The sequence below is a fragment of the Theropithecus gelada genome, chromosome 6, assembly GCF_003255815.1.
Source record: "Theropithecus gelada isolate Dixy chromosome 6, Tgel_1.0, whole genome shotgun sequence".
Classification (NCBI taxonomy): Eukaryota; Metazoa; Chordata; class Mammalia; order Primates; family Cercopithecidae; genus Theropithecus; species Theropithecus gelada.
This window is the reverse complement of record NC_037673.1, coordinates 47589152-47616367: the sequence shown is the minus strand read 5'-3', so window position 1 is coordinate 47616367 and position 27216 is coordinate 47589152. Positions and strand designations below refer to the sequence as shown.

Sequence of the window (27216 nt, the reverse complement as noted above, 5' to 3'; positions counted from 1 at the left end):
CCCTAGAAGAAAACCTAGGTAATACCATTCAGAACATAGGCATGGGTAAGGACTTCATGTCTAAACCACCAAAAGCAACGGCAACAAAAGCCAAAATTGACAAATGGGATCTAATTAAATTAAAGAGCTTCTGCACAGCAAAAGAAACTACCATCAGAGTGAACAGGCAACCTACAGAATGGGAGGAAATTTCTGCAATCTACTCATCTGACAAAGGGCTAATATCCAGAACCTACAAAGAACTCAAACAAATTTACAAGAAAAAAACAAACAACCCCATCAAAAAGTGGGCAAAGGATATGAACAGACATTTCTCAAAAGAAGACATTCATACAACCAACAGACACATGAAAAAATGCTCATCATCGCTGGCCATCACAGAAATGCAAATCAAAACCACAATGAGATACCATCTCACACCAGTTAGAATGGCAATCATTAAAAAGTCAGGAAACAACAGGTGCTGGAGAGGATGTGGAGAAATAGGAACACTTTTACACTGTTGGTGGGATTGTAAATTAGTTCAACCATTGTGGAAAACAGTATGGTGATTCCTCAAGGATCTAGAACTAGAAATACCATATGTCCCAGCCATCGCATTACTGGGTATATACCCAAAGGATTATAAATCATGCTGCTATAAAGACATATGCACACGTATGTTTATTGCAGCACTATTCACAATAGCAAATACTTGGAATCAACCCAAATGTCCATCAGTTACAGACTGGATTAAGAAAGTGTGGCACATATACACCATGGAATACTATGCAGCCATAAAAAAGGATGAGTTCTTTTCCTTTGTAGAGACATGGGTGCAGCTGGAAACCATCATTCTCAGCAAACTCTCGCAAGAACAGAAAACCAAACACCGCATGTTCTCACTCTTAGGTAGGAATTGAACAATGAGATCACTTGGACATGGGAAGGGCAACATCACACACCGGGGCCTATTATGGGGAGGGGGGAGGGATGGCATTGGGAGTTATAACTGATATAAATGACATGTTGATGGGTGCTGACTAGTTGTTGGGTGCAGCACACCAACCTGGCACATGTATACATATGTAACAAACCTGCACGTTGTGCACATGTACACTAGAACTTAAAGTATAATTAAAAAAAAAAGAAAAAAAAAAGAAAGTTCTAAATCAACTTTATTGACTTGTCAACTGACTCATTATTTTAAATAATACGCCTGCACTCCTCAGGATGAAGCTATGATTTGATTAATTTGTGGAAACACTTTTCCTTCCTGCATGTTCTTGGTTTAAAAATAACCCTCTTCCCATACTCAAGTGAGTAAGGCAGATTTCTAGGTATATTCTGCTACTCCAATAGTTTGAAGAAGGAAATCAGACAGAAATCAGGCACCCTAGAAAATCTGCTTTTTGGAAACAAAAACCAAAACACTTTGCCATCATACTAAAAAAATGAGAAGTAAAAGGAAGGACTATGTTCTTATAAAAATAATTTTATCTTTCCTTTTTAACACAGCAACTACAAAGGTCATGATGTCATTAATTTATATACCATACACCATACTAAGTAAATGCTAGTAAATTTTTAAAATAACAATTCTGTATCTCTTGCTCATTTTTACTAGAAGGTTCAAGTAGTATTTAAGATGTAAGATGCAAATGACTTTATTTTGAGGTGTCTGTATATTTATTTTTGTAGAGTAGTAATCCTCCCTTTTCCTTGTTTATCCACACGTTATTTCTGAGAAGTTCAAAGTGTTAACACCAGCTGCTGCACTAAAAGAAAGTTATCAAATTATATTAAGTGACTAGATGTCTCTTTCGCTCACAGAAGGAACATCTTATTCAAGGAAGAGAAACTGAATTACTCGCTTAAAGACACACAAGTAGTTATATTGTGGGCTAGCCTTATCCTATTCTCACCCTATCCTCCACCCTGACAAATTCTACTATGACTATGTTATTTACACGGAAAATGTTAGCATCAATTCAAAACAGCACAGTCATTAGAACTATTACCAGTTAAGTGTATTGCCATGTTTTATTGTACATAATTTAATACAAAGTATGTATGCCTAAATAAAACCAGGTGTTATATTACTTATTAATTCATTCTCAGTTTACAAAGAAACTATTAGTTCCAATTTGTAAAATACTACCTATTCTTAATATTATATTATATTGCCTGGAAGCAATTAACCGCTCTAATTTAGACTGCAAAACCATAGCAAGTCCCTCTATTATCAACACATACATATTTGCTATAGAATATTCATTAGGCACTATTTAAAAGCATGAGGAACGTATTTATATATGTCCCTGAAATAAGACATATTTTAGAAGTTTTCAACTAAAATGAATACATTTTTAACTTTATTTGAATCAAAGCAATTTAAATGTGAGCAATAAAAACATGTTTCAAAAAATGTTTTAAGCTCGGAAGAATATTTTAGAACCTAATTGTATTTTAAGAAATTTATGTTTTCCATGAATTTAAATTACCCTCTACTGGTAATAGAAATAATACAACTCTAAAGAATCTAGCTATGTATTTATGTGAGAAAAGCATGGTGTAGGTTTTCAAATATTTTTGCCATGGTCTTTTTGTTTAAACAAAATATTTCACATAAGTCCAGTATACAAAACAGCTAAAAGTGGAGCTTGTTCCTGTGGGAGCGCATGTGCACAATTCAGTTTTACTATCTATAAAATGGGAGTAAAAATAGTATCCAGCTCTCAAATTGATAAAAATACCAAGTGAGATAAGGTTTAAAAAATATCCTTGAGGTATGGAAAGCTGTTTAAATATTAACAATATAAGGGAACCTGGAGAAGCTAGCTCTACTGCCTTAACTCAATGTGTATACAAAGATAAGTATTTAATAAAAAATAGTTTTCTTTGAAGCATATTATGAAGTAGCATTTTTATTTGTATACCCACAGTTTAAAACTATTGCTGCAATTTTTCTTACTAAAAATGAAATAAGCAGAGTAAATATAAATTCCTATTTAAAAACTGGTATTGACAAATGCAAGAATAATTATATGAATATCTTCTAGAATTACAAACTTAGAAGCCTTTAACTCTCTGTATTTACAGTTTTATAGTCAATGCTTTGGGTTCTGTTTGTGGTCAAGACACACATTCAGGGTGAGGGAAGGTGTGCGGTCCATGAAGACAGAGAGAATCCCACAGCAATTAAGGCAGATCCACAGTAAGACAGCATCAGGTCTAATTAGGCCTAAACATGCAGTAGTCTCTATTTGTCTCATACAACTAAAGATGTTGTTTGAGTATTAAAACTAATTTCTATTTAGTTTGGATTTTTTTAAACAATGTTTTTGAACTAAAGGTTTTTTGGCATAATTATTATTTTAGTTAGTATTTCAGAAGTTGATATCTGAACTTCCATGTTGAAGGTTTGGGGAGGGTTTTAATAGGTTATGCTTTTTCATCCATTCTTCAAATATTAAAATCAGGTCTAAATACAAGCAGACCTATCTGTTTTACTCTTAGAAGGTAAAATGGGATATACCTAGGTATAGCTATCCTCATGCTCAGTTTCTCATGAATTTTCATGGGAATGTCTTTGTGAAAGAAAACTGAATCAAATCTTGAGACCCCCAAACTCACTATGCCAAAGGGAAAGTTAAGCTTGGGAACTGAGTCAGGCCATACTGCTTTCCTTTTGTTCCCAAACTGATAGCTGTTATTTCACAGCTCCGTGTCATAGCCTCACCCATGAGACAGGTTTCCACGACAATACAAGGTCACACATCTCCCCAGATGGCCTCCCTCACAAGGAAATTCCTTGAAGCCCCCAAATCTTTCAGGAGACATACCCACTATAAACTAGCCCTAAAACCAAGTTCTGCTGAATCTCATTCTGACAATGTCAATTATTAGATTATCTTCACAGGGCGAGAACAATGACCAAGAACAGAGACATCCTTGTGCCTACCCTGTGATTAATACATAACTTTTTCCTCTACTCCCTCTTTTCACATGTAAAATGTAGATTTACTGAGGCTAATCAGAGCCTCATAAGAATGTAACCATTTGCCTCATTACCTACCCGTCCTCTTCCTCCCGCCTCAGTCATTTTTTGGTTAACACCTAAAACTGGACCAAATTATAACTGGGTGTTGTTAATTTCACTTGCAAAATAAGAACCTTAGTTACAAACATCTGTCTAATGTTGGATACACAAAAAATATAGATTCTCAGGTTTCTCAGTTGGCTTTGCTTCAGTAAGAATGGGCATTACTTTAAGTGGGTGACAGACATATGCAAACATATTTGGGAATCAGCAGACTAGAATCTCATGCCTCATCAAACCACTCAGAGCAAGTAATCCAGGGCATTTCACATGATAGGAGAAGAGAATGAGATCATAACTCTCATATCACATGTTGATGTGGGAAATGAGAAAGTCTATTAACCAAGGACACACAGAATGATTGCCAAGTATCAAAGACAGAAGCCCAGCTTTGCAAGAACTGTTATTCACACAGCTACACGGTTTTCTCCAGCAGAGTTCAGCAGTTCAGCAGAGTACACCATTGTACCAATCCACGATTGAGGTGATTAACGTAAGTATAATAGAAAAGGGCAATAGGAATTTAGAGGCTGATAAAACTGGCATTTCTGGCAATAAGTCCTTGTTTTATTGTTTTTCAAAAACAACTGAAGACACAAACTACATTTAAAAAGCATCTCTAAAACAATTTGCTGCATTAACACTCTAGTTGATTCCACAATGGAGAGAACCATGCATTTGGTTTTGGTTTGGTTTTGTGATGACAGTATAAATGAAACTTTTAAATTGAAAATCGAGGACTTCCTGAACAATTCTTGTGATGTTAATGTAAGCGTTATGCAGATGCAAAATGTTATGTGTCAGGACTCAAATCTGGGAGTGACATTTATAATTTTTGTAAACAAAAGTGAAGAAGGAGCAGCAGGGAGTTTCTAAGTATGTAGTTTAGTTCCCTGTATTGCAGAGAGTGTGACATGCTAACCTAGACCTCTGAGTGGAGTGACAGATAGTGCAAAAGCAGTGACTAAAATTTTAGGACTTTTGGAGAATAAAGGTTAAAGAGGATTTATATCATCTAAAAAACAATCAGGCTTAAAGAAACGAAAAAAAAAAAAAAACAAACATGGGAGAGTCTAAGTTTGGAAAGCAAGATCTAACAAATGTAAATGTAATAAAATAGAATGGGCATAGAATTCTATAGAAACCTGAGTTTTATCTAACCTGTTTAATCACCAATGGGTTATAACTTACATTCTTTATGTCTCTGAGACTTACTACAGACTGTAATACGTCAGATGGGCTCAATAATGATCAGTGATTCAGTTAATTGGTTAATATCTCATAAGAAATTATATATTACTTCTTATATATTACTCTCGAATTTACAGCAAAACATTGCAATGTAAAAACAAGTAAGATATAGAAAAAAATGAGTGGGACCAACTTTGGTAAAATATCTGTTTCACAGAATCAAGAGGTAGTTCTTCCTGTGTCTACCTCTCTTCCTTTCAACGTGAAAAGTTTCTTTAATTTTCATTTCCTGATCTGATTTCCTATGTCACTTATCTTACTATTTAAGAAAGTTTTCTGATATTCTTAGGTATCAGTCTGCATGACGGCAACAATAAACCATCTGATAATCATCCATATTTATTTAGAAAATGTTTTCTCTCTTGCTTATATAAAAGCATGGCCATTTGTAGAAAAATACAGCAATATTCATTGTTGCAGATATAGATTAAAGTCAAAATTTCGAGTGAGACACCAAGAATACTAATAGTAACTATAATATTTCCACTACTTACTATAGAAATGAATTGCCCACAATTAAACCACAAACAGTGAACTCCCAACAACGTGTGTGGTACATTTCCAGAACATAAATGTGGTCAATTCAAGTCCATAAGTCAAGAGTAAGAACCCCTGCCTGGTGCCATTCTATCAGTATTAGAATCCTATTTCTATTACTTACTAGCACACTAACACTGAATAAATTACTATTTTCCTCACCATAAAGTGGGGATAGTAATAATATATACCCAGAGAGTTATTAAGAGGATTATACTTGAAAATCCACATAAATAACTTTAAACATTCGGATTACATAAAAAACATGCAAAAAGCATTTACTTTTGATAACATTACTATTACCTTTTGTGGTAGAAATGGCAATGCTATAGAGCAAGCAATAGATCAATATCAACAGGTGAGCACTGACAACGTGAAAACATAGCCATCTAAGTGGGGCAGGTTGAGATGACCAGAGAATTCTCCCTATTCTCATCAAAAGGACACATTTCCCTGTGTCAAATGGAAATGGCAAAATTGCAGTTATTTAATAATTAAATGATGATTTCATTGATTTTGGTTTCAGAATAACATTATATCTCTGAGAGTAAAGTTGACTGGCAAAAAAATAGCACATGGATTGTTTCCCTTAAGCAAAAAAATAAAATATCTGACAGATGATTGTGTTATTAAATGGCTACAAGAGATGTTTTTTTAAAAGTATAAATCTTGAAATACAAAAAAAGTTCCAATAGAATTATTGCTTTCCAAGTTTTGTGTTTTATCTTTTCAAACACATATTCTAAACAGCAAGACAGGTTTCTTTTAAAAAGTGTAACAGAATCTAGCATGGTGCCTTCTACTTATCAAATATTAAGTTAAATGTTTGTGATGCAGTTTTAAAGTCAGATAGAATTAGGTTCAAAGCCAAGTTTCTACCTATATTTTCTGGGTGGTGTTGAACAAACTGCTTAACCTCTATAAATCTTAGTCTCCCTATTTGCAGCATGAAAGCAAAAGTACCTAAACCACAAGAGGTGTGTGATGATCAAATTTTTAAAAAAATGCCAAATATCTACCCACAGTGCCTGGCCACAACCCTCAATAACCTCCTTTTCTCTGTTAACTATGATAGCTATTAGCTCAATCATTATTTTCATATTTATCTACATTTCATTATTTCTTAACTCAAAAGCTGGACTATGCAGATATGGTACAATGTACTTGCTTGTTAAAAGCTTTGAAATAAGGAATGATATCAGCAAAAAAGGCTGAGTGAGGAACCCAAACTTGCACCTCTCTATAAAATCTTTAAAAGAAACTGGCAAAAATGGCCTGAGTCAACTCTTATGATATTCTGGAAATTAATTTAAAAACTTGCAGCAACCCAAGGATCAACAGCTGAATCTTGGTAAGAACCACTAAACTTGTGACATTTAATCTTTTTTTTCTGTTTTGGGGAAAACAAAAAGTGCAGCTCGTTGCCAGCGCTTATTTAATTCTACATAAACAGACTCTTTGAGGCTGAAGCAAATCTGATTTTCAATCAATGTGAAAACAAAATATAAAAACTGTTCTCAGAGCTATTTCTAAACAGAACTAACATCAGAATACTCTGAACCATTGGAATCGTCTATTTCTGAAAAATCAGATTCATCAAATGAATCTTCAGCCAACAGCTATTCTAGAACAATGTTAACATTACACATACAAATGCTATGTTTTCTAGGATTTGACATTTTCAGTGATGAAGAATTACTACTATATTTTGTAAATGGAAATACCACTACTGAAACCAAAATGCTGTAAGTAGAATGATGTATTTTGTTTCCAAAGTAGATATACTAGAGCCATGCAGAAATAATAATAAAAGTGACAGATTTCATGGCAAAGTTATCTCCGGATAAACACTATTGCCACAAGTGCTGCTGGCAAGTATTGTTGGGGCAAATGGGAAAAGGGTTAAATTTACCCTAATCCAATCTTCCATTCGCGAGCTCAGTGGTAGCCTTAAAAACAATAGCCTGTATTTCCAATAATAGAGGGAGCAGAATGGAACTGATTCACAAAGAGATATCTGATAGTTCTCTGGAAGACACGCTGAAAATACTTGTCTTTATTTCTGCCTGACTTGGAACTCAACCAGTACTAAAACACTACCTGGAGTGGGGATTAAAAACATTTCCAGTAAGTGTTTTAGTTGTGTGAGGCAACAGATAATAACTGAGGCAAACAACAGAATAACCAAAAAGCTTAGAAGAAAGGATTGGGAAAAGAGATGTCCATAAGGACTATGAAAAACTCATACATATTCCTGGAAATCCAGAAGACCATATGCTTGCCCATGTCTGTGTGCATGCTCAAGAAAGACTTTAGAAGGCCTTAAATCTCACCTCTGGCTGATCTTAACACTCTGGACAAGCAGGAATGAAGGCTAAGGCCTGCCAAAACAGTTTGGCTGATCTAAATCCCAGAGTTCCAGCATTATTATACTTCAAATGTCCAGTTTTCAATTAAAAAAAAAAGAGGCATGCAAGGAAATAAGAAAGTAAGACCTATTTACAGGGTAAAAAGAAACCAATAGGAAGGATCCCAAGGAAAGCATAGATGTTAAATTTACTAGACAAAAACTTTAAATTGGCTATACTTAAAACATTCAAGAGCTAAAGAATACCATATCAAAATAAATGAAGAAAAGACAATGTCAACAGAGAGTATCAATATATAGAATTTATAAAAATAAAACAAACTCTGGAGTTGAAAAATACAATTACTGAAATAAAAAATCATATTTGAGCAGGCAGAAAAAAGAATCAGTGAACTTGAAGATAGGTCCATTGAGATTAACTAGTCTAAGGAAGAGCAATAATAATAATATGAAAAAAAAATCAAGTGTAAGAGATATATGGGGCACCATCAAGCATACAAACATATAGATAATGGAAATTCCAGAAGGAAAGAGGAAAGAAAAATTGCAAGAGGAATATTTGAATAAATATGGCTTAAAACATCTCAAATTCATTAGAAAAAATTAATCTATACTTCCAAGAAATCCAATTAACTCCAAATAGGATAAATTTAAAGAGGCACTTAGACACATCAAAATCCAGATGCCAAAAACCAAAGACAAAGAAGAAATCTCAAAATCAGCGAGAGAAGCAATCCATCACATAAAAAGGAATCCTCAATAAGAAAACAGGTCATTTTTCCTGGGAAACCACAAATACCCAAAGGCAGCAGGATGACATACTCAAAATGCTGAAAACAGCACAAATCCTCCTCCACAAAAATTTTCAACCACAAATTCTATATCCAGCATAACTATCCTTCAAACAGCAAAGGAGAAGGTAAAGCCTTCCCAGGTAAAAACCAACAGAGTTCATCATTTGCAGAGATTTCCCACAGGAAATAATGAAGGGAGTTCTTCAGATTAAAATGATAACGACACTTCAGATTAAAATGAAAAGTAACCATATATACAGGTAAATACAAAGGACTGCACACAAATATATATATTTTTTAATTTTAAACATTGATATAATATATTTTTTAAAATTTAAACATAGATATAATACAAACATAGATATAATACATAATACAATAGCACATTGATAAATTTGACTTTGATTTTTTTTTCCTGATTTTTTCTGGTTTGGAAAACAACTGCATAAAGCAATAATCATAAATTTATGTTGATGAGCACATAATATAAAGATATAACTTATATATTTATATATAACAGCATTTATATGTACTTCCACTCTGGGAGTGGAGTTGAAACTTTGTAGGAGCAAAGTTTTTATGTATTATTAAGGCTGATTACAGAGGCTCATGCCTATAATCTCAGTACTTTGGGCCAGGACTTCCAGACTAGCCTGCTCAACATAGCGAAACCCCATCTCTACAAAAAACTTTATAAAGATTAGCCAGGCATAGTGGCTTGTGCCTCCAGTCCTGGTTACTTGTGAGGATGAGGCAAGCAGGAAGATCACTTAAGCCCAGAAGTTAGAGGCTTCAGTGAGCTCTGATCAGCACTACTGCACTCTGATCTAGAGGACAGAGCAAGATTTGTCTCTTACTAAAAAAAAAATCAAGTTGGTATTAATCCAAACTAGATTTTTAGAAATTAGGATGTTAACTGTAATCCCTAGAGCAATCACTAAGAAAAACTGAAAAGCTACAACATGGAATTAAAATGGTACACTAGAAAATACTTATTAAACACACAAAAGAAGGCAATAAGGGAGAAACAGAGCAACAAAATGATATAATACAAATACAAAATGAATAGCAAAATAGTAGAAGTCTTTCCTTATTAGTAATTATGTTTAAGTAAAAAGTTTAGCAAGGATTTAAAAACAAGATCAACAATTTGCTATCAACAAGAGATTCACGTTAGTTTTAAACACATTAATAGGATAAAAACATAAGCATGAAAAGAGGTATTCCATGCATATAATAACCAATAGAGAGTTGCAGTGGTTACACTAATCAGACAAAATAGACTTGAAGACAAAAATTGCTATTAGAGACAAAGAAGGACATGAAAAAAGATTCAAAACATCAAGAAGATAAAACACTTACAAACATATATGCATCTAGCAATAGATTTCCCAAAACACATGAATCAAATATTGAAAGAACTGAAGGTAAAAACAATTCAACAATAATAGTCAGAGCCTTCAATATCCCCACTTTCATAATGGTAATAAAGAATAAATGAATTTGAAAGAGAAAATAGAGAAACTCAATGAAACGAAGAATCTGTTCTTTGAAATGTTAACTAAAATCCACAAGCCTGTAGCAGGACCAACAGAGATATGATACAAATGTTCAACATCAGGAATGAAACAAAGAATATCACTAAAACTCTGCAGACATCAAAAGAACAACAAGAGAATACTAATAAATTACTCACATACATTTGACATCTGAGACAAAATGGACCAATTCCTCTAAAAGCAAAAAATATCACATTTCACCCAAAATAAAATAGATAATTTGAGGCTGGGCACAGTGGCTGACACCTGCAATCCCATCATTTTGGGAGGCCAACGCGGGCGGATCACCTGAGGTCAGGAGTTTGAGACCAGACTGACCAACATGGAGAAACCCCGTCTCTAATAAAAGTACAAAATTAGCTGGGTGTGGTGGTGCCTGCCTGTAATTCCAGCTACTCGGAGGTTGAGGCAGGAGAATCGCTTGAACCTGGGAGGCAGAGGTTGTGGTGAGCCGAGATCACACCAGGGCAACAAAGGCAAAACTCCATCTCAAAAAAAAAAAGATAATTTGAATAGCCCTATAACTAATAAAGAAATTGAATTCATAAATTAAAAATTTTTCACCAGGTTTGATGGCTCACACCTGTAATCCTAACACTTTGAGAGGGTAAGGCAGGAGGATTCCTTGAGCCCAAGAGTTCAAGACCAGCCTGGGCAACATGGTGAGACCCCATCTCTACAAAACATTTTAAAAATTAGCTGGGCATGGTGGCATGTACCTGTAGTCCCAGCTACTCAGGAGGCTGAGGTGGGAGGATCACTTAAGCCCAGAAGGTTGAGGTTGTAGTGAGCCATGTTTGCACCACTGCACTCCAACGTGAGTGACAAAGTAAGACCCCTGTCTCAAAAAAAAAAAAAAAAAAAAACTAAAACAGCAATCTCCAGGCCCAGATAGTTGTTATCGCATATTAAAAAATCAGTGTAATACATCATATTAATAGAATAAAAGAAAAACATAGTAATATCAAGAGACACAGGAAAACAAAAACAGACAAAAATGCTTTCATTATTATAAAACCACCTAACAACTAGGACTAGAAGGGGATTTTTCTCAACCTGGTAAGTGGTATCCATGAAAAATCCCCAACTAACAGTGAAAGGCTGAACATTTTCCCCCTAAATCACAAGATAAAAATTTCTTTTCTTGCCACTTCTAATCAGTCTTGTATTGAAGGTTCTAGTCAAGCACATTAGGTAAGGAAAAGTAATAAAAGGCATCCTGATTAAAAAGGAAAAAGTGAAACTATTTGCAAGAGACATAATTTTATATAGAGAAACAAAGAATCCAAAAATAACTTAATAGAACTAATAAATAAGTTCAGCAATGTTGCAGGAGAAAAGATTAACATGCAAAAATAACTTCTATTTCAATATAATAGCAAATAATGTTCTGAAAATGGAATAAAGCAACTTAATTTACAGTAACTTCAAAAATAGTAAAATGCTTAAAAATATACTTATCCAAGATAATGTAAGACTTGAATACTGAAAACTACAAAATAGCATTGAAATAAAATTTTAAAAGCCTAAATAAATAAAACAATCTGGTGGACACAAATTGGAAAGGTTAATATTGTTAAGATGATGTCTTGGTCTATTCCGGCTGCTGTAATTGAATACCATAGGCTGGGTGGCTTATAACAACAAATATTTATTACTCATAGTTTTGAAGGCTGGGAAGATAAAGATGTCAGGAGATTCAGTGCCTGATGAGGGCCCATCTGCTGATTCATAGACCAGAGTGACAGTAAGGCCACACATTAATCTTCTTGCTGTGTCCTTTCATGGTAGAGGAGTGAGAGAGCTCTCTGTGCTCTATTATAAAGGCATTATTCCTGTTCATGAGGGCACCACCCTCATGACCTAATCGCCTTCCAAACAACCCATCTCCTAACACCATCACATGGGAGTTAGGATTTCAATATATGAATTTTGGGGGGAACACATTCAGTCTACAGCCAATGGCAATAGTCTTCAAACTGATTTACAATTCCAGGGCAACCCTATTAAAATTCCAACTGCCTTTTTGCAGAAATGGATAAATGAACCATAGACTGATAGAGAAATGCAAGAGACCCCAAACAGTCAACGTAATCTTATAAAACAAAAACAAAGAGGATTTGTGCCTCTTGACTTCAAACTTACTATAAAGCAACATTAATCAAGACAATGTGGTACTGGCCTAAGGACAGACATACAGATCAGTGGAAAAAGACTTGAGGGTCCAGAAATAACCCAAAACATCTATAGTCAAATAATTTTCAATAAGGGTGCCAAGATCATTCAGTAGAGAAAAAATAGTCTTTTCAAAGAACAGTCCTGAGACAACTGGGTATCTACATGCAAAAGAATGACTTTGGACCCCAACTTAACACCATATACAAAAATTAACTCAAAAAGTATTGTGACTTAAATGTAAGACATAAATCATGAAATTCTTAGAGGGAAACATAAGTGCACTGTGTGATTTTGAATTAAGCAATTCATTTTTAGATGCAACATCAAAAACACAAGTAACAAAAGAAAAAATTGATAAACAAGACTTCATCAAAATTAAAAACTTGTGTGTGTCAAAGATTACTATTAAAAAATGAAATGACAAACCACAAAATAGGAGAAAATAATTGCAAATCATATATGTGGTAAGGATAAAATATTCAGAATACATAAAGAACTCTTACAACTCATAAGAATACAAATAATCCAATTTAAAAATATGAAAAGGGTTTAAATAGGCATTTCTCAAAAGATACACAAATGGCCAATAAGCACATGAAAAGAGGCTCAAAATCTTTTTAGCAGAAAATCAAAATATTTTAGCATCTTTTAGTTCGTCATTAGGGAAGTGCATAAGAAAACCACAATAAGAAACTACTTCACACATACTAGCATGGCTGTAATTTAAAAAATAATAATAAATAGAGAATAATACATGGGGAAGATGTATAGAGACTGTAACTATCATACATTGCCAATGGAAATGTAAAATTATGCAGCAACTGTTAAAACAGGTTTGGTTGTTCCTCAGAAAGTTAAACAGAGTTAACATATGTTCTAGCAGTTCCATCAACTGATGAATGGATAAACAAATGTGGTATATCCATAAAATGTATATTATTCTGCCATAAAAAGAAATAAAAGTACTGACATACGCTATATAGATGAGCCGTGAAAACATTATAAGTGAAAGAAGTCAGAAACAAAAGGCCACATATTATACAATTCCATTCATATCAAATATCCAGAATGGCCAAATCCATAGAAACAGAAAACAGGTTCATAATTGCCAGGGGATGATAGGAGGCGGAAATTGGGAGTGACTGCTAACAGGATATTTCTTTTGGGGGTAATGGAAATTCCATTTTCTGGAATTAAATAGTGGTAATGGTTATACAATATTGTGAATATATGAAAAAACACTGAATTGTGTACTTTAAGTAGTGATTTATGTGTTAAATTTTTGCAATAAAAATTGCAAAAAAAATCATTTTAAAATTGAATAGTTCTCCCCAAAATGCATGTATACACCGATTCTTATTTTCATACTCCCATGATAATGTCCCAAATGTGTCAGGATGTTAGCATTTTTGGAAATCTTTATTCTGATCCTCTCTCTACTACTGTGTACCTCTTTTAACATGTATAGGACCAAGACTCTCCTCTCTTATATTCAGCATCTTAAATTGTGGAGTTTTGAAGGGACACTGCCTAAGCATCCTTGTCATATAACCTTGTAAACACTGGTTCTTCAAAATTCCACAATTTAAGATGCTTAATGCTGATATAGGTATAGATGGATAAATAGCTGTTAGATAAACATATGCAAAAAATATAGTAAGAAACATTTTCCTAATATCAAACTAACTGCTCTTTCACAGGCTACTTTAGAAGTAATACTAATTCATTTTGTCAAAATTATATGTAAATAATTTGCTCAATAAAGAGTATTTGCTTTAAATTGCATTTATTTACTTATTTTTATATTTCGAACCTTTTCTATATTTCTGTATTCTAAACCAACACTAACATTCTATCAGCAAGAACTTACCCTAAGCATAGGGCCATTTTGAAACACATGTGGCTCATCACATACCACACAGTATTCATTTAATACAGGGATCCGCTGTTCAGCAAACTCAATTGTCTGAATAAAACAGTAAGGAAAAATAATTAACACAAGTTCATAAATGATTTTAAAACCCAGTAGGAATTAAAATATTTCTACAGTGGATAGAGTTTTGGCTCATACCTGCACGAGGAAGCCGCGGTCTCGTACTGGAATGCATTTTGCACCATTTGGCTATAAAAAGCAAAGTAAGAAAACAATAATAATTTCTTTAATTTAAAAATGTATAAATTACAGTCTTTTACTCTTTGCAATAGTGAATACAAAAGTGATCTAAGAGCACATGAAAAATGAATTGAGTCACTGATGAGGACATCAAAATTAAAAACCTTTTTGTTCACTCTATAATAAATACCCTTTTCTACCATTACTAATGCAATTTTTGCCTACAGTAAATGAATAGCATTCTTAGTTGCTGATCTTCTAGCAAAAATGACTGGCATCTTTACATGATCACAAAAACTCATTTCTTCTGTTACTAATCAGCAAATGCTCATACTCTTCATTAGAGAACATCAGTCTTATTTTACAATTAGATACAATTATTCCTCCAAATAAATATTAGACAGCTACTGAAAGTGTCATAACAGAAAACTATGTATTATGCTTAGCCATATCGGAAGTCATTAAGGCATTTTCTTTTACAGAATGTCTGAAATGATCTTTCTTGGATGAAGCTGACATGGGAAACATTCCACTGTGTAATTGTTCTACATTATTTGCTCTATGTCCTTAGAACTTATCTTTGAGTAGGAATGGGCTTCTAGGATGCTCATGTGAAACTGACAACATATTCAACTTTTCATAAAATAAATATACAGTATAGTTTACAATTTAATTTTGGAAATAAACCTATATAAGAATAACCTTACTTTCCTAAAAGCCTTTATTTTTTTCAATTTCATCTCTTGCTGAGTGTGTATACACATTAATGGTTAAACACACAACCCCAACATACACACATATATATTTAGCAAAAGGAAACAAAACTTTTCATCAACTGTTTTGAATATGTTAATAATATATATAAGACAGGTCTATGAATTTATCATTAGCATGAAATTGGCTATCATGCCAATCATGCTAGTGATAAATTTTGTGTAAGCGTTATTCTTGATAAATACCATCAAAAGGACTTAAATTATTAAAGTAATCTCCTGGTCCCATGTGCCCCAAAAACAGCTCCAGCATAAAGTGACTTCAGTATAAAAGGGACTCTAAAAACAACTTTAAGTGAAGCTCTGGGATAAAGCGATAAATGCTGCCTCTCTCCACAGGTAACAACATGCATGGGCAAAGTTCTCATATATGTAATTGAAAGGGAATTACTCTCAATTTAACCACAAGAAAAATGTGGTCCTCCACCACTCATGTGAGAAGACCAGAGATTAGATACACATACTTAATGAAACATTAAAATTATATGCTTGTTTAATAAGTAAGGGCTTTGTGAATCCAATGCATTTCCTTCTGTTTTCAGTAGCATTTGTTACTATGACAAGAATTTGAACTGGACTTCAAATGGGTAGCTACATTTATTTTTTTTCAGAACCAAAGGTGACATTTCAGTGCCAGTTGCAAATGTATGGTATGCAAAACAATATCCAAAAAGATATTTAAAAATGGTAAATTAAAACAAAGTTTTGCTTCTTTTTCCACCAGATCTTATAAGAAAAAAAAAAAAAATTCGACTGCACCTTAGCTAACATTTAAGAACTCAAGATGAAAATATTTACTCACAGCAGGCTGAGAAGATGAAGATGAAGATGGTGTTAGGATACCAATAAGCCCTGAGGTAAGAGAGAGCCTCCTGCCCTCTGCGTTGGGTTCCTTGAAAAGCTCAGCTTTGGATGACTTGGGGGCACTGGAGTAGGACTTGCTGAGCAATTTGTGATTTTTCAGTCCATACAATTCTTCCATTCTGAGATTACTAGAGTAAGACCTGCTTAAGAGTTTGTGGGGCTTCAAGTTTGTGTTGTGCTCACATCGCGGATCTCCAGAACAAGATCGAGTCAATAGTTTATGCGACTTTAGAGTGAGGCATTCCTCTGACTTAACAGCTGCAGGGCAGGGACGGTTCAAAAGTTTGTGCGATTTAATTGTTGTCATAGCCTGCTCAGCCCTGGGATCGCTGGACAGGGAGCGGCCAAAGGTCCTGTGTGACTTTGTGGAGCACACATCATCAGTCTTGACTGTGCTGGAACAAGTCCTCCGCAGCAGCTTATGCGTTTTAGAGATTCCGTCCTGCTCAGATTTCAGTTTTGATTTGCTTTTACCACAACCAGGCGGAGGATAACTTGGCGACCTTCAAAATTGAACAACAATTAATACAGGGCAAATCACAGGTCTGGCAGACCATGAAGAAAGCTTGTCATTCTCAAACTCAACTTGACTGTGCTACAAATATTCTACCACCTCATTTTAATATAGCCTACCCAGTCAAAACTGAAATCAAAGGTATGTGCAGAATGATCACAGGACTTGAATCCCATTTTTCCTGAAAAGCAAAAAAAAGTTTCTAAGATTTTGTTTCCCTCCTATCTATCCCAAAGCCCTATAATGAAACTAATTTTGGTAGGAAAAACTCTAGTGATTAAAAAGCAAAGAATGTAATTTTAGCAAATGTAACCAATGTTAAATAAATATTAATAAAAACTCTAAACAGAGAAATGAATATGTTTTTGATGGAATGCATAACTCAGTCTTTTCTTAGAGGTTATAAAGAAAATAAACAGATGCCAATACTATAGAAAGAATGCTGTAAGTATGAACTGCATCACACACACAGCATTTAGTAAGACAATGACGAAGTTGCCTGTTACCAACCTGCGCAAAGTAGAAAATAAATGCAGGGGAGACTTCACTTTCTTCTCTGACAACTTTTTATTGTGCAGGCAATTGGATTTTTCTTTGCTCTGTTTCCACTGCTGTGTAACAAATGTCTGCATGATTCTGTCAATCCAAAGGTAATTCTGTTATCACCACTCCAGGGCAATTTCAATTAATGTTACTGTATTTATTATGTAGAAAATGCATTTATCAAATAAAAGCAAGCACACGGAAATCAGTGAGATGCTAATTTAAAATCATACAAGATTTTTCATCCATAGGAAAGCATCATATAACAAATTCCCAGAACTTAACTGTGACTAGTTATATCACAGTAAATCATAATGATTGCTATTTATTTAAATAATTAAATTATAATATTACTAGGATATAATTCAAACGACAGAACAATAAAGATATAAAGAGAATTATAAAGACAGCCTTCAGGATCAACAACTTGAGCTGAAGTGGCAAAAAAATCTAAATTTTTGGTGCTAGAAATTCAATTTTTAAGAAAATATTTGTTACTAATTATAATGCTATGTATTAAGATAGAAGTAAAGCTATTTTTTTTTACTTGACTTGCTTCAATATCTTCTTCATGAAAAGGAAAGTAAAGCTATAAAGTCATACATAAAAAGAAAACATGCAGAACTTGCTCTATGTAGAAATATGTGGTCAGCAAATTATATCTTCAACACAGCCCATTTACCTTTGAATATACTATACTAAATTATAAAAACTGGGTACCCTTAAATTTGTTTAGTTAATATCAGAAGGCAGGATGTTGGTAACTCCTAATCTTGATATTTTCTATGTCAAAATCACTCCATCAGTGCTTTATAGTAAAGAATTCCAGAACGTCAACTGTGGACTTGGACACACTGTTCTTATCTGGGAAAGGTCCCGGGCTTGGATGGCTTCTGTATATCTCCATTTTCCACACAGCAGTGGCCCTCAACACTAATACTTAAGTAGACGTGAAATTTTACAATTAAACATCAAGCATGCAATAAATTAAACTTTTTTTCTTCAAAAATAACTTCAGGATTGCCTGTTTTTTATGCTCTTTTCAGTTATTTCTAACACATTGCTTTGGGATCAGGAAAATGATCCCAATATTTGTTTACCACTTACAATATGTCACGGAGTAAAACAGAAATGTTACAGGCACATTTTTCCCTCTAATTTTCACAGTACCCCCAGCAAGTAGCTGTTATTCCACACATTTCACAAATAAGAGAATGAAATCTGCCCAAGTTAGCACAGATGCAAGTGACAGAGCAGTAGTATGTATATTATCAAATGGGTTTTGATACGTATAACATGTGTTATTCAAATGGGACAGACGTGACTCTTAGCACAACGCCAGTTACTAAGTTCTCAGGATCCTTCAGGTCTTAACAAATTAACTCAGATGACCAGAAAGTATATCAGTTAGGTTTTTTTCTGCTAGTTTTGGTAAGTTCAGAAGAATAAACAGTTACATATTGAATTATTTTGGGGTCCTTTTAGCAGTGGAAGTGGTGAGAAAAAGGGAATAAAACTGCAATAAGTGATGCCATGATTCCAAATTCACAGTAAATTTGCTCAGTCAGCACAAGAAACATTTTATTCATGTTTGAATTTTTTTTACCCAAAATTTCAGCAGGATTTAAATGTAATAATAAGATCATCATTTCTCCCTGTACCTAATTTGAAATTTCCACTGACACAACCCTTGTATTAAGCAGAGTTAGATTTTCTTCCCATAGAAAATTGCTACTCCTATGCACCATTCTCTAAGAAAGATGGCAAGTGCTTGCCTAATCTTGATAAGCTAAGTGGAACAAAAAACCAAACAGGTCAAAATGGCTAAAAAGTTTCCCACTTTTATATTACATTAGGATTCCAAGTGTGATTCAACATCTAAAATCAATAATTCTTAAACTTGAATACCCAGGTACCTAGTTGTTCTTGGATGCAAAAGAAATTAAGTGTTTTCTAAAAGACGTTCAATGTTGTGTTTAATTTCAGGGGTAATCTGGAGTATACATATGAGCACATTTGGTATAACAACCACCTCCTTATAATAGAGAACCATGAAGGGACTTCAGTATTTACATTTGAGTTTGTGTTTACTATTGTGCTGACAGCACCAAAAGGAACTACTACCATTGCCAGTGATTGGCTGATGGTAGGGGAAAAAAGTGAAAAATTTCAAAGTAAAGTATACATTTCCATCAAGTCAAGAGCAGATGATGTCATGGCCAACTATGTGAAAAAAGGTTCCAGGGCAGTGGAAAAAGCACGTACATAGGGATGACATCATACTGTTTTACATGTTAATTAAAAAAAAACTATGCACTAGAGCAGCCAGTATTATATTCGAATTGTGATGGTGAAATAGCTTTAGCAAAATAATATCATAAACCAAATTAATAGTATTACTTTGAATTTCAAGTATTTTATTTTGATTTGCACTTAAGTTGTAAATTGAATTTCGTTTTACAAATGTAGGGAACTCTACATATGAAAAATTTATACCTAATTTTACGTTGCAAATATATTTAAGGGAAAACTGAAGATCTGTAATATTTTCCCCCCTTAAACACAACTAAGGTTTGATCAGTGCAGACTCAACATAAAGTCATACAAAAATCAAAGATTATTTCCATTGTCTGTGATATGCTGAGCCTTTGAATGACAGGATACCCTATATAAGACCAATCACTATATCTGTGATATCTGTGTCAGGTCAGCCATGAGAAAATACATGAATATTTTTTCTTTTAGGCTATTTTGACTTCACATTCTCTCAATATTCATTCAATGCCAAACATAAATTCCACATCTTATCTCAAGCAAAGGAATATCCAGGATTATATGAGAAGCAGATTAGTTTATGGGTCATAAGTACTGGTTTAGAGTCAAATCCTGGCTCTATCACTTTCTTGCTGTATGACCGTGAGCAAGCTGCTCAACCTCTCTGGGCTTCAGTTTCATTATCTAGGAAATATGAGAGTAACAAGACCTATTTCATAGAGTTGTTGTAAAGATTAAATGTCTTCTTATATGTTAAACACTTAGAATAGTGCATGACGCAAAATAAGCACTGCGTGAGCATTTGCTGTTGCTATTGTTGATAAGATTATTCTGCTGTCTGAAACCACTAGAAAAAAATTTTCCTGTGAAAAAGTTATTCAGTAAATAAGAGTGTCTTTTATTTACTGAAAACCAACTGATAACAAGGAGCCTAGATTCTAAATCTGCCTTCCTAACTTGCTGATGTTTCTAAGAAAATAACCTCTTTATATTGAGTTTCTTTTTATAAAGTATTGTGAGGATGAAATTAGATTGTTAAAATTATGGGATTTTAGGCTGGCAGTGACCTTCAGGATCATAGCCAAATCTAATTATTTATAATTAGGGAAACAAACATATCAGACCAAAGTTTCTCACGGATCATTAAAAAAAAAAAAAATCTAATCTATATTAACAAACTTTCCACATAGCTAATATTTATCCCTAAAAGCAAGTAACTCTTTAAAAACATTAATCACTTGGATAGGGATATTAATTAAATAGGTTATATATGTTACTAGGTACTTAAACAGTGAAAAAGGCACATAGCTTTCTTTAATTTCTCAGAGTTGGGATTATATATACAATTTTTTTTTTGCTGAGCCTATATAATGTACCCAGAAGCCATTAAGGGTAGAAGGCTATTTATTCCTAGACTTGTGTGCTTTTGTAATTCTTATCTTACTTTGATCAGCTCCATGCCACTTAAAAAAAAAAGTTTGTAAGTGGCTTATAAAAGTACACAAAGTAGAAGAGTATAAAAACAAGGGAGGAAATTGAGTGAGGAAAAAAATAATAGAATAAAAAAATGTGTCAAGGTGAAATGGTGCTCAACTTGGATAACGCCATCCATGCTCATCATGGAGGCAGGCTCCATGCTCATCTCCAAGACATGCAGGATATGGGCACGATGCAGGAAACAAAATCCAATCAAAAAAACACAACCAAGTGCTCTGGGAAAGCATACCTAATCCTAGAATGGAAAACTGAGAAAATTTATCCTGTGAGTCCTTATAAGAGAACACTACGTTACATAATATGCTAAACACATATTGTAAATTGAATTTAATTTTAAAGATGCAGAATTCTAAACATTACGGGTTTATTATCTAATTTTATATTTGTATATCTTTGAACTCAACATTGGGAATTTGTAAGAATGTTTTTTCCTTTCAAATGTAGTAGGCACACAACTCACATTTGAGTAGTGCTGCCTCAATTTAAGTCATAAAAACTTCAGAAAATTCTAGAGCTCTGTAATACATACAAAATCCTAGATATCATATATGTGGCTTCCTACATCAGGCAAAATGATCTCAGTAAGTCCCCTATTTCATATATCAAATATAGTTTCAATAGGTTTTTCTTAGAATATTGCTCAGTAGAAGCCCACATATGATTTCAAATTTAAATCCATTAAAATAAAAGTGATCATATAGACTGCATCACTATGAAAGGCCTAAACCAGGCTTTAAGTATACAGTTATCTAATGGTCTTTCTTGACAAATTTACATTTAAGCTAAATTTGCAGATTTGGAAGAATAAATAATCCTCTGGGAATTCTCCATAAACACAAATTCTTAAAGCTGATATTAAGTATAGAATTTATTGTTTATATTCTGACCATGGCAAACTGAGGTATGTGCCTAAATTTTAAAATTCAGTTCAAATTGGGTGGCTTTATGTCTTCTTATGAAATCAAGGCCCACCTAGACTCTATGTCTAAAGAGAAAGCTGTATTCCCCCTGTGTGGAAGGTTGGCGAAGGAGACCATGTGGATGGCATCATTATTTTCTTCAGGGAAAACCACAACAAGCCCTCTGGATGCATACCAAAACACAGGCCAATGGGTCCCAAAGGTCTGTGTCTCAGATCACATCAGTGATCATCTGATTTTAGAAAAATTTGAGAGTCAATTCTTGCTTCTGTAATTTATCAGTGTTCTCTATTTACTTCTAAGATGCAATTTCTTTTTTTTTTTTTCTGGTGCCATTGTATCCTGGCTCTATCAGCGTTTTCTTTTTCTATTTTTTAAAAATACATTTTTATATAAAATAGACTTAAAGATCAGAAAACAAAATCAAGATCCAAACAGGAAATAAAGTATTTATTTAAAAAACGAATGTTTCAAAGTGGTAGGAATGGGAAGTAGGTATAGTGCAGGAGTCCAGGGCCAGTGGCTGCCCACCTCTGGGCCCCAAGGAATGAGCAGTGAGAGCCCTCAATAGAGCCCAATAAGAAAGAAAGTCATGTACACGCTGCAGCCTGGAGCAGAGCAGCAGGCTTCAGTGGAAGGACTGGTCAGCTCAGGATGACCTCCTAGGGAGGAAACCAGGGCAGTAAGTACTTCCGTCTTACTCTCCTTCCTCCCTCCACTGGTCATGTTAGGGACTCAGAGCCTATGTCTACACAGGTCAGCCTCCCCAGGTAGAGTGCAGGGTGCTGGAGGAAAGAGAGTGGATCTGGGATGGCAATAGAAGGACCCTGGCCCAGGTGGAAAAGTGAGGCCTGCTAATAAATTATCAATGCAGCTTTTAGCATCAGGATGATTTCCTCTCTTGAGGGACTTGCTTCAAAAAGTTCTTACTGAATAGAAGGTTTTTGTTTGTTTATTTGTTTGTTTTCATGAACAAAATGAGAACTCGGTTCACTTTAGCAGAAATTTATTTTTTTGCACTTTAGCAAACTTACTTTTTCAGCTGATGTCCCAATCCAAATCGCTCTTTTGTGGAAATCTGAAAGACATCAACAGTGGGCACTAGAAAGGAAAAAGGATCACAGTCACGTATTGACTTGAAACTGAAACTCAACCATCAGCCAGGAAAAGGCTGAAACTGCATTATATATGTGCATATACATATACACACTTAAAAGCAGTGCACACACAGTCCTAAACAATGCTATTTATGCTATATCCACACAGGAGATCATTAATGGTCATTATATATTAATGTATAATATATGTAAATGTAAGAAAGAATGATCTCCAAAGTAAGCAACAGCTGAACTGGCCACATGTAGGACAGTTAGTGCATTACTTTTTAAGTGGAAGAAAGACAACATGTTTGCATCTACAAACATCATTTTTAGAATAAAACAATGGGAGATAAGAAGGCACAGGAGATTTCCTTTTCACGTGATTCATACTTTTACCAGGTGTATATATATATTTAAATTCATTAAAATATATATATATATGTTTAATAATATATATGTTTAAATATGTTAAAATATATGTTTATATATGTCTAAATATATATATATTTTTAATCGGTAACTAAATATATAAAAATACATATATACATGTATTTCTTTAAATCAGTAACTATGTTAATTAATAACTTCTCTCAAAAAAGTCACTCATTTTTCATTATTCACTGGTTTAAAGAGTATTTCTTGCACTCATCACTCCAGTCATTTCAGATGAAAGAGTAAAAACACACACGAATATCCCTGCGTCCATGAAGTCGGAAATCCACTGGGAGGAGGAAGATGAAAAACAGATAGAAAAAAAGATACAATGCTAGATGGCAAAAAAGGCTCTGGAGAAAATAAAGATGGGGAAAAACATATGGGCTGCAGGCTATGTGGGCTCAGGTTTAAATGTTAGATAAGAACAAGCAGGAAGAAAATGTCCCAGCCAGAGCCTAGAACAAGGGCAAAGACCCTGAAGAGAAAATATGCTGAAATATTCCAGGAACAGCTGGAGAACAGTGTGGCGAGAGAACTGAACAAGGTCTCATGTCAGGAGATGAGAGCAGGGAAGGAGCATGGTGGAGCTGTGCAGGATCAATTGGTCAAAGAGCAAAGGGAAAAATAGGAAAATCAGTCAGGAACTTATTGCAACAAGTGAGGCAAGATATATAGAACTTGGGTCTGTGGAGGTGATGAACATTTCGGATTCATACTTCTAGGAGAGTGGACAGATTTTGCTGGTGGACTGGATTTGAGGTGTGAAAAAAAGAAGAGGAGTTAAGGATGAATCCAAAGATTATGGCCTGAGCAACCAGAGGGATGAAATTTACCAATTCCTACAATGTGAAAGACTGTAGGAGAAACAGGTTTGGAAAGGCAGATAAGACTAGTTATTTGACCAAATACTTTAAATTTGAGACGCTTATTTGATACTAAAATGGAAATGTTAAGGCAATTGGAGAAGCCCAGCATTTAGGCATTAAGGTGAGAGGAATGTACTAAAGATATAAATTTGGAACAGTCAGAGAGTGTGTGTGTGTGTGTGTGTGTGTGTGTATGTGTGTGTGTGTATATATACTTATTTAAAGGCATGAGGCTGGATGAGAAACCACTTAGTGAGTGTAGGTAGAGGAAAGAGAAAGTCTGAGGATTAGGCCCCGAGCCCAGCTCAGCAAAGAAGGCTGGGGAGGAATGGCCAAGAGGATGGAAGATTCCAGAGTGCCGCTACCTGGACACAAATTCAAATAAGTTTTTCAGGCCAGGCACGGTGGCTCATGCCTGTAACCCCAATACTTTGGGAGGCTCGGGCAGGTGGATTGTTTGAGCCTAGGAGTTCAAGACCAGTCTTGGAAACACAGGGAGACTCCATCTCTATTAAAAAAAAAAAAAAAAAAAAAAAGGCATGGTGACATATGCCTGTAGTCCCAGCTACTTAGGAGGCTGAGGTGGGAGGATCACCTGAGCCTGGAAGGTTGAGGCTGCAGTAGCTGTGATAATGCCACTGTACTACAGCCTGGGTAACAGAGCAAGACTCTATCTGGAAAAAAAAAAAGAAAGAAAAAAAAAAAAAGATTTTCAAAGAGGAGGTAAACAACTGTTACGAAATACTGCTAAATCAATTAAGATGATAACTCAAAATAGGTTATGAATCATTTGGCAAGAATGAAGTTACTGATGACATTGACAAAAGCAGTGTTTGAGAAATGATGGGACTAAAATCTGACTTGAGTGGATTCAAAGAGAGAAAAGAAAAAGGAAAATGAAGTAAGCTAATAGAGACAACTGTAATCAAGGAAATTAACAGTCAAAAGAAGCAGAGTATTAGGGTCCCAACTGAAGAGGCATTTGAGATCAAGAGGGTGTTTTTGTTTTTGTTTTTGTTTTTTTTTAAGACAAGAGAAATATATGCTGATGTGAGTCTTCTAGGAGAAAAAGAGAAATAAATAGTACAGGAAGGAGGAGGAGAACTGAATTGCTGGGATGTTGTCCCAATTAGGTGAAAGGGAACAGAAACTAGTGTGCAAATGAAAAGATGACATATGGGAGCTTAGATAGTGCCATTCATAGCAACAGGTGGGGCAGCAGATAATTAGAGCAAAGACTGTGTTGCTCATAGGACCTTCTCAGATCACACATGCTCTGTATTGTAAGCCAAATGGTATCCCCTGTTGGCCACTGCTTTGGGACACAAATGCTCCATCAATCAAGGAAATTGGGTGTTTGTATCACCAAAAAATTAGTTCGTTTCCTGAGAACTCCTTAATCTTTGTACAGAGAGTAAGGTATAGAGTAAACATCACTCCAATCCCACTTAACCCAAACCCAAGGCTTTCAAAATTCAAAAGTGCTAAAAACATTCTAACATCTTGAAAACCTCAGTGGAATTAAATGAGAAAGCACTGTATTTTCTCTAAGAAGACTGAAGAAGCTACAATCTCTTCAGAGGCAGACAGAAAAAGTGGGAAGATGAGGGCAGAGAAACAAAAGACATCTACCTACAAAAATGTAGAAAAATCCAAAATGCAGTAGAACTAATGCCTTTACTGAAGAAAACTGGGTATGATATATACGTAGAAAGAAAGAAGGGTTATATAATACTAGATATAAATGTTTATCCAGAACATACAAATTATTCTTATAAATTGATAATACAAAGACCAAAACTTAATCATACTATGCATGACTAGAAAACAAGTGTTAACATTTATCAAAATAATTTTTCTAGAAAAATATAAATTTCAAACATTGACTCAATTAATAGCATAAAATCTAAATGAACTATAATTTTGGAATATACTAAAAGAGTTCATAAAATTCTAAAATTTCCAAAATTCATAAATTGGAATTCATAAAATATTCCAAAATTCAAGTTCTAAAACACATATTACTAATAAAATAAATGTAATTAATTATATTCAGTGTATTAATGAAATATGTTAACAGAAAAACAAGAGGTTGGAGTGTATAGGACCTCTGTACTAGCTGCAATTTTTCTGTAAATTTAAAAACATTTTAAGTTCATTTTTAACAACATTTTAAAAAATTAATACTTTCTTGATAATCAATAATAAGTTAGAAAATAAAATGAACTATAAAAGTCTAATTATCCAAATAAGTACTCAAGAATAAACGTAGCTAAAATTAGTGATCTAAGCAAAACAAGCAAACAAACAAACAACAACAACAAAAATCCCCAGAACTGTACCGATACATAAAACTAGAAACTACAAATAAATGTTCTTTTATAAGAAAAGAACCTGACAGAAAGTACTAGTGACATATTTTCATGTTTTTAAAAAAGGTCAAAGTTATTCAATGTTTTCTTATCTCTCATATAACTGCAGTTGGGAAGTGAGGGCTGCCCAAGATATGTGGAAATTATTCTAATGCACTGATCATGCAAGAACAGAGG

General features: G+C 34.2%; 1 protein-coding gene across 3 annotated transcripts in view; it reads right to left on the bottom strand.

Annotated features, from left to right (window-relative positions):
* PARP8 (poly(ADP-ribose) polymerase family member 8) overlaps nucleotides 1-27216 on the bottom strand; it is a 187170-nt gene that overhangs the window by 33893 nt on the left and 126061 nt on the right. For all 3 annotated transcript variants that reach the window (XM_025387602.1, XM_025387604.1, XM_025387603.1), the window contains 5 exons: nucleotides 23301-23367; nucleotides 17543-17668; nucleotides 16457-17021; nucleotides 14840-14890; nucleotides 14639-14734 (listed from right to left, as the gene is read on the bottom strand). In XM_025387602.1, coding sequence (XP_025243387.1) covers nucleotides 14639-14734; nucleotides 14840-14890; nucleotides 16457-17021; nucleotides 17543-17668; nucleotides 23301-23367 — 905 coding nt within the window. The remainder of the gene's footprint in view (nucleotides 1-14638; nucleotides 14735-14839; nucleotides 14891-16456; nucleotides 17022-17542; nucleotides 17669-23300; nucleotides 23368-27216) is intronic.